Source organism: Apis laboriosa, unplaced genomic scaffold (genome assembly GCF_014066325.1).
Source record: "Apis laboriosa isolate Shangri-la unplaced genomic scaffold, ASM1406632v1 scaffold30_cov140, whole genome shotgun sequence".
Lineage (NCBI taxonomy): Eukaryota > Metazoa > Arthropoda > Insecta > Hymenoptera > Apidae > Apis > Apis laboriosa.
Window position 1 is genome coordinate 1,669,978 of NW_025222776.1, and position 12,151 is coordinate 1,682,128.

Genomic DNA, 12,151 nt, shown 5'->3' on the forward strand with positions numbered 1-12,151 from the left:
TTTAGTTGCTATTCCTACTATTTCTAAATGTGACTCAATTTTTCTTCAATAAATTATGAAAAGAATACATAACCTTTTATTATTTTCATGTAACGATATTTAATTTTTAGATTAACTTTATAGTGTTGTATCTTGAATTTTTTTTGATTTTGCTGTTTTTTAATTATTTGCAATAAAATATCTAGTTTAAAATAAATAATAGGGATTCGAGTAAAACATTTAATAAATTAAAATATTTGATATTTTTGTATTAATATAATTTAAAAATTATTTAAAATTATATATATATAATTATCTATAATAATAACGATAGCAACATTAGTAGCACATTTTTTCTTTTCTTTTAAGGAAAAATAAGAAATAATTATTTAGCAATGTATGATCGGAGGATCCAGATTTCAAGTTCTGATTTGAAATGCAATGATACAATTTAGAGATAAAATGTAAAGAATACAATAAAATTATTATAACAAAAATAAATAAACTATTGAAATATAAAAATTCAGTTATACAATAAAATTATTATAACAAAAATAAATAAGCTATTGAAATATAAAAATTCAGTTATAATATAAATATAATTAAGAAAAAAAAAAATGTTATCAATGTTTCTAAACTAAAAAAATCTATTAATATTAATAAAAAAATGTAAAAAAAAGCAAAGTTAAAGATTTGTTTGGATATTATTATAATTAGTATAATAAAAATTTTCATTTATTGAATATTCAATATTTTATTGAAATTATTTTATGAAAATGTATAAAACAATTTGGCCTGATTCAAATATAATAAAAAATATGTTTTTGAAAAGAATAAAAATAATATCATAAAAAATGTTATTAATAAATTTATTCTATTAAAATGGATATAAATGCTATAAAATAAATACTTTTCATTACTAATATATAAGAGCTTTGATGTATCAGATGTTAAAACTTTATGTATTTTAATACATAATAAATAATATCATATGAATGTGAAATATTTTATCAAGATTCAAGGTGGCATTACAGAAAATTTACATAAGTGCTTTAAATTAGGTATTATAATTTATATATGTATTATATAGACTAGATATATTATATATATATAGATATATTATGTATTATATAGACTACGTATTATAGACTTGTACATATTACAAATACAACTTATCATAAAAAAATAATATATTTGAATAATGTATACATATGTAATATTGAAAAGATGAAATTCACTGATTTTTTGTTTAGTTAATAGGAAATTATTATTTTTCCATGCATTTATCATTGTGTGCATATCATGCAATAATTTACTTGATAATATGAAGAATTACATTCAATTATATATATGTTTTTCACAAAATTAAAAAAAGACAGGGAATTTTAAAAAATATTCAAAAATTCATGCAAAAGAAACAAAAGGAAATATTTCAATCATCTATGACATAATAATTGATACTATTATATACTATTATAATGGAAAAAGTATTATAGTAATGAACAGTTCTATATAATATTTTTATTAAAAAAATATAAAAAAAATGCTTTGATTATCTTCAATTACTCAAAGTTTTTATCAAAGCATTTTACAATTTTAAAAATTTTTAATCTATATATTACATATAAGTTTGTACAAATATTGCAAATTTTAATATATAATTTCAAAGTATAGTAATACAATTTTAATATCTTGCTTCTTGAATATTTTCGATTTTTTTTACATTAAAAATTTTCTAAAAAATTTTGCATAATAAATGATTTATATAAAATTAATATCAACAATGAAAAAATATATATTCTTTCTAATCCATTATTATGTATCAGTTTTAGAAATAATAAAGGAAATTAAGAATTTAAATTCGGTTAAAAACAATAAAAAAATAATAAAATTTATTAAAATATTTTTAATATTCAAAAACTGGTTAAAAAATTAAAATAATGTATGAATATAAGAATTTCTTTTAATTTAATTTAATTATAATATAATAATAAATAAATATATATTTTAATTTAATTATATTAAATTTCTTTTAAAATACTACAATTTAATAAAAAATTTTTATATTTATTTAAATTTATAATCAATTTTTGACAAAAAATTTTGAATATAATTAAATATATAGAAATTACAAAGTTATTAAATATATTATATATTGAATAAAACAAATTTCATACAACTTTAAACTTGAATAGATAGTATTGCCATTTTATTTTTTTAAAACTAAAAAGGAATTATAATTAAACAAGATAAATTTTGATATAAAATTATAATTGAGAGTCTTAAAGAAAAATTGATTTTTAAAATACTAATTACTAATTTTATGTTTAATAATTTGTAACAAATGTATAACAATTTTATGTTTAACTGCTATTTAATAACTTATATTTATATTACTATGTTTACATTCTAATGTAAACATCGAAATATATTTTTTAATTATAACACAAAAAAAATTTTTTTAAATAAATTAAAAACAGAATATATATAAAATTTCAAAATATATAAAATAGAAAAAACATGTTAGATTTATTTAATATATATAAAAAACGAATAATAAAAGAATTAATTTTATTTTTGATGAAATATGCAACTGATAGCAAATATTGTGATTTTTAAAAAATAAATTTGAAAATCGTATATTGTACATGTATTATATTAATAAATTTTTATATATATAATATTTATAATAATTATATATAAAAAATTTGATTATATATTATTTGCCTATAAAATTTACATATATACAATTTTTTAAGTCGATGAATTATAATAATTATGATCGATATTTTTGGATTTTACTTGATAAAAATATTTAAAAAAGTTTAAATTTTTTTATACTTTAATCAAAATTTTTGATATTATATATTATCTAGGAATAATATAATTTATAATAATTGTATTATTATTATAACTATATTTTTTAATAAAAAATTGTTTAAAAAATATAAATTATTCAAAAAATATTTTTCAAACATTTTGTACATTAGATACTTTTAAGACATAATTCAAAACATCTATTGCTATTTTTTCAAATCATTATGTTTAGAATTTTTCTATTATTTTAATAAAATTTTTAATCTTCAAACATTCTTACAATTTCAAAATTTAAAATATTGATAATTTTTGATAATTGTTAAACCATATACATATTATAATGATTATATATATTATAATTTAATATTAATAATTTTATTAATAATATTATGATAAATATTAATAAATTATAATTTTAAAACATGATAATAATTGTTTGATTGTTTAATAAAATAGCATTTTTTTAATAGTAAAATTATTATTTTATTATTTAAAAAATTAGATAGCAAGAGAAAAAATTTGATAAAAGTAAAAATATTAAAAGTTTTCTTTCTATTATTTTTTACTTCGCGACTGTTAATATGGTTACCATATAATTGAAACATAAATAAATCTTTTAGTATTGAAAGAAAAAGTTTAAAGAAGAAGATTAAAAATTTTATATATACATATATAGATTAATTTTATTTAAGTAAATATATAAAAAAAAATAAAAATAATATTTTTTTTAAAAAGTTTCTAAATAATTAAAAAATTCGTAATAGAGTGCAATAAATTGTGTTTGAATTATGGCAACTACATTACATATTCTGAATCCAAATGATAATTTGATGAAAAAATTTCAAGAAACACTACATGCACATTTATTGCATGTTGATAATAAACTTTCAGAAGAAATAATCAATCTTGTAAGTAAATGAATATAAAAATATAATAAATAATATATTTTTTTATATATTTTATATTATTATGTTTAACATTGATAGAGATTTTGTTACAATATTCATATTTTTAAATAAAAATATATCTTCATAAAATATAAATATAATTATATATTTTTAGGAAACATCAATAAAATGTGCAGAAAAAGAATTAGAATCAGAAGCTATACAACTTTATCAAATGCAGCAAGATGTTCAACATCAACATACAATATTACAGCAATATATACAAGCATTATCAAAAGTCACATTTTTAAGAGAAAAAAAAAATAATAATATAGAAAATGCTAAAGAAATTCTAAAACAAAATTATTCAAAATTAAAAGAAGAAAAAGATAAAAAAGAAAAACTATCTCAAAAATTAAAAAATTTATTGGAATTTCATTCTTATTTGTCTAAATGGGAGAAAGAATTAAATAATCATTTAATTTTATCTAAACAATTGTCATTACAAGATATTAATAGAAATAAGATATTGATTAATAAAAAACAACAAAGAGATTTTATATTATATCGATTAAAAGAAGAAATATGGAAAATTGAATCAGAAATAGCTTATTTTGATGAGCAATTACAAATCAAAAATAAAGAAAAAGAAGATGCTAATAAAATGATAATTGATGCAAATACAGATTTAGAAACTCTGCATACAGAACATAAAGATTTACATAATATATGGAAATCTATAGTAACTAATATTTCTAAAAGAAGTAATATTCACGATCAATTATATTTTGAACAAAAGTAAATATTAAAAAAAATAAAAATAAAAGAAAAAAATTATAAGTATATATATTAGTGTATTATATACAATATACTCCCATTTAAAAATAAAATAAGATATATATATATATATATATAATATTTTTTAATTACATATAAAATTAAATATAATATATAATATTATTAATATATTAATAAAATATAAAAATTATTGCTGTAATAATTGTTAGTAATATCATAATATAGTCATATTTAATAGCTTATTACCAATGCTAAGTAAATGGGAGTTTACTGTATATAAATTCACGATTTTATAAATAATTTGAAATATATTTTAATAAATTAAAATAAAATTTAAAATTTTGTTTAAATTTTAAAATAAATTATATAAATTTTTTTTCTTCTTAAATTTATTTTCTTTTTTGTTTATTAAATTTTTCATATTCATTTTTCATTCATTTTCAAGAAAATGAATTCATATGAATTATATTTTTTATATTTTTTTAATTTACTGAAAAATTAATTTTTTTAGAGAAGCACATAAATTATACAATGGATTGTTATTAGAAATACAAAAAGTAAATAAAGAAATAGAAAAAGAAATGGAAAATAATGAATATTTGACATCATGGAACTTTCGAATAGAAAATAATATTAAAATTACATCACGAGCAATATCAGTATACAATGAAAAAATTGCAAAAAATAAAGAAGAATTGTTAAACTTAACTAAAATTAATGAACAAACAGAATATGATTATAATGTTATACTTAGTGTATGTTAAATATGTTATAATTATTAAATTAAAATATTATAACTGTTATTATAAATAAAACTGATATAATTTCAGAAATATCAAAATTATCTTTATGAAGAAGAACAAATAAATAAAAAGCTTGAAACTACTTTTCAAAAACAAAATAATTTAGAAAAAACAATATTTGAAAAATTGGAAGAAAAAGTTTTATGCAATAAGACAACTAAATATATAAATGAATTATTAATGAGTACAAAAAATATTGTATTAGAACATGAAATTTCTATTGCACGTATAGAAAATACATATGGAAATAATCTGTTACAATTAGAAAAACTTAAAAATCTCATTGAAATTAAAAAAACAGAATTATTGGAACTGACACAGAAGAATACTGGGAAAGAAAAACAAATAGATGAATTACAAAAGGAAACAAAAAAATATGAAGCAATGATAGGAAAGTCACAAACAAAACTTCTTGGAATAAATAAACTTATTGAACAGGTTGCATATTTTTTTCTTTTATTTTTTAATTCAAAATATAATTTGATTACATTATTTTATTACATTAGAAATTATATATTTATACATAAACAATTTTAGATATTACCAAGTATTGGTGGAGAAGAATTGAGTCCACAAGATTTAAAAATTGTTAGTTTAGAAAAAAATATTCAAGAACTTCAACAAAATATTAAAAAAGCACAACAATTTTGGTTGCGTCAACAAGGTTTTTTTGTTTCATTAAGTCAACAAAGAGAATCACAGTTAAGAGAATTAAATCTTCTTGAAAAGGAAATTATGATAATAGGACAAAAAAATTTTAAATTGGAATATGCATTAGAAATGCTTACAAAGGAAGAAGCAAATGTAAATAAAATTATAATTTCTCTTAATCAAAAATTATCCCGTATGAATTCAAATTTAGTAGTACAAAAAGATTTAGAAAAAGAATTGGAAGATAAAAATTGTATAATGAAAAATGAATGTCTTTTATCTTTTCAAGAATTAGAATTAGAAGTTATAAAAATACAAAGTGATTTAAAAAATTTATGTACAGAGAAAATTATACTTAAGGAAGAATTAAATTCTGCACAACAAGAAAGTTTAGCATGGGAAAAAAAGGTAATTTATAAGGTTTTTTATCTTTTATCACAATATCACTTATTTCTTTATAATTGTTATAATATTAATATAATTAAGGTACAATTGTTACAAGATACGATTAAAAATATGAAAGAAGAATCAAGTACTGGAGGTATAGCTTCAATGAAAAGTGAAATTCATAGAATGGAAATGAGACTTTCTTATTTAAAAAAAATTCAAGAAAAATTAATTCACGATATGAATCTTTGTATTACAAGAAGAGATATTATAGTTGACAAAATGTTTGGTAAACTTAAAAAGAATCCAAAAGTAAAACATAACGAAAAGATTATAATGTATAAACGTTTATCTGATCAAAAAGTAAAAATCAAACAACTTTTAAAAGTAAATTAAAATAATTAATTTCTATGAGATTATCATATATTTTATTATTTTATAAATCATATATTTATATATTATATATTTTATCATTAACAGATTACAAAACAAACTGGCAATATGATAGAAAAATTAAAAATTCAAATAACAAGCATTCAGAATAAATTAATTAAATGTCAAGAATTTTTACAAAATCTAAAAATACATGTTCAAACTATAGAAAACGAAATTGAACAAATGGAATTATTAAAATATCACGTATGTTTTTAGATATATCATATCATTAAAATTATTTAATGTTAATTTTTTTAATGTTATTTTTCAATTTTTAGAATTTACATAGTTTAGTTCTTAAGCAAAGAAAAGTAAAACAATTATATGATATAAAAAATGGTATATATAAAATGATTTATAAAAACGAAAGTATAATTGAAGAAAATTTGCAAAGAGAACATTATTGTAGAGAATATTTAAAATGTACATTAGAAAAAACTAATCATGATTTTCCAACATTAAAAAATAGCATAAAAAGAGTATTGCTTACTTTGCAAACATTTTAAAAAATTAATGAATGTATAAGATAAGGTAAAATAATTATGTTATCATAAATGAATACAAAGGTACAAAGTTCTAGTAACTGTTTTAAAGAAGTATTTTACCAAGTTACAATAGAATAATATCATATAAAAATTTTCAATGTTGTAAAAAATATAATTTGAAATTTAAATATTTATTAATATTTAAAAAAATATTAAAGAAATAAAAAAATTTGATAAAAATTGAAAGATTGAAAATATTATGATCTAAGAAGAATAAAGAAAATATAGATAAGAACTTCATATTAGCGATAGACGAATCACATCAATTCGATCAAGATTAATTTTAATCCAGTCATATCACTGATATGAAATTAAGGTAAATCATCAAAATATCATTACTGTCTATAAATCATATATCGAATTTAAAATAGATAAACATAAAAACATTTTTATCTTAAATTGATTTTCTAAATTTTTCTAATTTTATTTATTTATAATATATATGCAAATATATATTATATATAATATATAATATAATAGTGCAAACTATAATAAAAAGATAAGAAATATTTTGTTTCATTACTTACAGTAATAATAATAGATAATACTATATATAAAAGAATAAATATTTAATTTAATATAAATAAAATTCTACCAGCAATAGATTTAAATTAAAGTAAAATGTAAGTAATTATTCTATGTTTAAAATATTTAAAATATTTTATTAAGATTTTAAGTTTTTTTATTTAATTATTACATACTTGTTATAAGAATGATATAACTCAAAAATTATAATTTTAAAGTAAATTTAATAATTTTGAATTATTATAAGAATATCAGAAATTTTAAGTCAAATTTAAAGTTTATAGTTTAGAAATTCATTTATAGAATTCTACTAGTTACAAACAACAGTAGTTTTTTCTCTATTAATAATTCAATAAATGCAAATTTTAAATTATATTATTTTTGCAGCAAGTATGCAATAAGTTTTGACAATTATTTAAGAAATCTCACAAATAAAATTAAATTAATTATTTTTAGCTATTTATTGAAATAATTTCAAGAAAATGAATGAGAATCGTCTTGGAATTTCACAACAGATTTTAATTTCCAATACTGGAGATCAAGTTATATCATCAACTAACAGACTAGTTCAATATATTGCTAGTTTGGCATCAACTCTTGGAGCCTTAGCAGCTGGAATGACATTAGCATGGACTTCTTCTGCTGGTGATGATGGCAAAAATCTAGAATCTTTATATAATATACATATATCTAAAGATGAATTTTCATGGATTAGCTCATTAGTTGCAATAGGTTCAGCAGTGATATGTATTCCTATTGGTATTCTTGCTGATATGATAGGAAGAAAATATTCAATGCTCTTGATGGTGATACCTTTTAGTATAGGCTGGTTGCTTATAATTTTTGCCAATTCTGTGATTATGTTTTATATTGGTAGATTTATTACTGGTCTTAGTGGTGGAGCCTTTTGTGTAACAGCACCAATATATACAGCAGAAATAGCTGAAAACGAGATCCGCGGAACTCTTGGATCATATTTTCAATTACTTCTTACTACAGGCATTCTTTTATCATATATTTTAGGAACTTTTGTTAATATGCGAGTATTGTCTATTATATCTGCTCTTGTACCGCTTATTTTTTTTGTAGTTTTTATGTTTATGCCAGAATCACCATCTTATTATTTAAAAAAAGGCAATGAAGAATTTGCTAGAAAAAATTTAATTAAATTACGTGGTATTCAATATAATATAGAAAATGAATTACAAAGTCAAAAAGATGCATTAGAAGAAACTAATAAAAATTCAGTTTCTTTTTGGACTTTAATTAAATCTAAAACGACTTTAAAAAGTTTTATAATTGCTTATGGTCTAATGTTTTTTCAACAATTAAGTGGCATCAATGTTGTTATATTCTATACTAACAGTATTTTTAAAAAAGCTAATACTGATTTAAATCCTGGTTACTCAACTATTATAGTAGGTATAATGCAAGTCTTGGCTGTATTTGTAAGCACATTAATAGTAGATCGTATAGGTAGAAGAATATTACTATTCATATCTATAATATTTTTATGCTTAACATCTTGTATACTTGGAGTTTATTTCTATCTTTCAGAAAATGAAATAGATGTTAATTCAATTAAGTGGTTACCTTTAGTTTCTGTATGTATTTTTATTATAATGTTCAATGTTGGTTTTGGTCCACTTCCATGGATGATGATGGGTGAAATTTTTGCACCAGAAGTAAAGGGTATAGCTGCAAGTAGTGCTTGTCTTTTTAACTGGATATTAGTTTTTATTGTAACTAAATTTTTCAGTGATCTTTCAGAGACAATTCATCTTGCTGCTACATATTGGTTATTTGCTGTAATTTGTCTTATTGGAAGTTTCTTTGTATACTTTATAGTTCCTGAAACAAAAGGAAAATCTTTAGAAGAAATTCAAAAAGAATTAAGTAACTTATAATATTATTGTTTAAAAACTATTTGTCTATAAAATTTATCAATTTATTGGATTAACAAAATAATGTTGTTTTTGTGAATTCAAAAATAAATCATTTACTATAAGATATCCACAGTGTTTAAATTATTTATATTGTAAAACTGTTATAATTTATTAATAAATAGATTATATAAAAAAATATAAGATTATATAAAATATAGATTAAATATATAAAAATTATAGATTATATAAAAAGATATAAAATAATTGGTATTTGCCGGAATATATATACAGAATATTTATAAAAATGTGAGATATCTTTTGAGGATGGATTCTAAATATCAAAACAATAAAAAACATTCATATATACATGTGTCCGATAAGAATTAATTAATAAGTTATAAGTATTTTAAATTTATATTAGATAGAGCAAAACAGCGAGAAAGCGAGAACGCTTAGCTAGATGCGCGGTAGTACTGTATTGCAATGTCGCTTGTGTAGTGGAACTCAATGAAAGTAATATATTGATACTTTTTTATATACAATTAATTATTTCAAATGAATTTCAATATATAATATAATATATATAATAATATATATTATATATAAATATAAATATATATATATATATATATATATATATATATATATATATATAATATAAAAGATAATGTACAATGTACATGAATATCTTGTAATATAACTATGCAACATTTCTACATCATTTAAAAAAAAAAATTTAATTATTTGAATCTGTGTAATTAATTATTTAATAAAAACTTATCTCAGAGAAATTATAGCAAATTTCATAATATTTAGAGTTATATAATAATCATACAGTATCTCATTTAAAATCATAAATGAATCATTGTATTCATTCAATTTGCCATACTTATCGAAATCTATAGAAGCAAATCAAAACTTCTATAAGATTTTGAATTAAAAAGGTTGAATGTGTTTTTATGTGACAATTGTTTTTCTATTTTCACATATACAAAAAATACTAATGATACTTGAATCAATTTTAGATTATTAAATTATCCAATCAAATCATTAATAAATATTTATCTTTATTTCATTTGCACTAAATATTTTTCATTTTTATGCAGAAAAATGATAATCGATTTGGATATCACTTATTGATAATATGAATCAATATTACACATTAATATCACATATAAATGCATAATATCCATAAAAAATGCATACATATCGCAATTGCTTTTTTTATATATGTTTGAATGAATATTACAAATTCATTAATTTTTTTTTATACGTTCATTTGTAATATACGTTACATGAATGTTATGAACGAACTAAGTCCAGAACTAAATAACACTATCTTAGTAACGGGAAAGATTGTTGACCTAGATTTTCATATTCTTATACCTAAAATATACAAACATAACATTCGATTTCAAATATTACTATTTCATTTTTTCTTTCTATCAATTCTCTTTTTCTAATGCTCAGCATTCAATTGTTAGCAACCCTATTTCAATAACACATTGCGTTGCGAAGTCAAGTTTAGCATTTGATAAAATAATAGATATTTGAATATTTGTTTAAAATAAAATTTTAATTAAATAATTTTCATATAAAATTAAATTGTATAATAATAAATAATAATCAAAATAATTTTATTCAAAGAAATTAATGTGAATAGTGAATAAAAAAAAATCTAATATATAATAGTAATATGAAAAAAAAAATGCAATGCTTATATGATTTTTTTAGTGAATATATAAAATAATGGCATTATATTAAAATGTAGAATAGTATTATATTAAAATGTAGATATTGAATTTCAACTTTTTTGTTTAAATTAATCTCATATCGGAATAAAAAATAGTGAATTTAAATGAAATAGAGATAAGATTTTTCAATTGATACAATTGGTCTATAATTTTAAAATGGTTTTTAAAATGGTTTAAATATCATTAGTGATTTTCTTGTATATATAAGAATAAACAAGTTTATATATAAAAAAATACCTTTCTAATCTGAAATCTTATGTTTTGAATATATTTTGACTTGTTTCTATAGATTTCGGTAAATAAGCAGATTGAGTGTCATACAATAATTCAACTATGGATTTAAATAATATATTATAATATTATGTTTGATAAAATAATTTATCTATGATTTATATATATAAATACGATTTATATATATTTATATATATAAAGTCGTGTATATGTTAATATTCTGGAATTTACTAAAACTTATTCGAGGTAAATTTTTATTAAATAAAAAGTTACATAATACATATATTATATTACATTACACTGAAATTTATTTGAAATAATCAATTGTATATAAAAAAAGTATTAATATATTTACTTTCATTGAGGGTTCCGTTATGCGATATTGCAATACAGTACTACCGCGCATCCAGTTGAGTGTTCTCGCTCTTTCACCATCTCGCTCTGTCTTATATA

General features: G+C 18.5%; 2 protein-coding genes across 3 annotated transcripts; both read left to right on the plus strand.

Moving 5' to 3' along the window:
• The first annotated feature begins 35 nt into the window (after positions 1-35).
• LOC122714526 (coiled-coil domain-containing protein 40) lies at positions 36-7,265 on the plus strand. The gene is made up of 9 exons (XM_043935939.1): positions 36-89; positions 3,561-3,704; positions 3,859-4,481; positions 4,993-5,236; positions 5,312-5,722; positions 5,822-6,343; positions 6,422-6,709; positions 6,803-6,961; positions 7,036-7,265. The coding sequence occupies exons 2-9, from the start codon at positions 3,585-3,587 to the stop codon at positions 7,261-7,263; spliced, it is 2,595 nt and encodes an 864-aa protein (XP_043791874.1). The 5' UTR covers positions 36-89; positions 3,561-3,584; the 3' UTR covers positions 7,264-7,265.
• A 186-nt stretch (positions 7,266-7,451) lies between these two features.
• On the plus strand, positions 7,452-9,822 carry LOC122714522 (facilitated trehalose transporter Tret1-like). 2 transcript variants are annotated; one of them, XM_043935932.1, is made up of 2 exons: positions 7,452-7,618; positions 8,284-9,822. In XM_043935932.1, the coding sequence occupies exon 2, from the start codon at positions 8,310-8,312 to the stop codon at positions 9,732-9,734; it is 1,425 nt and encodes a 474-aa protein (XP_043791867.1). In that variant the 5' UTR covers positions 7,452-7,618; positions 8,284-8,309; the 3' UTR covers positions 9,735-9,822. The 2 variants fall into 2 exon arrangements, with proteins under 2 accessions (XP_043791867.1, XP_043791868.1); XM_043935933.1 differs by lacking the exon at positions 7,452-7,618 and adding an exon at positions 7,866-7,925.
• Positions 9,823-12,151: the final 2,329 nt, after the last annotated feature.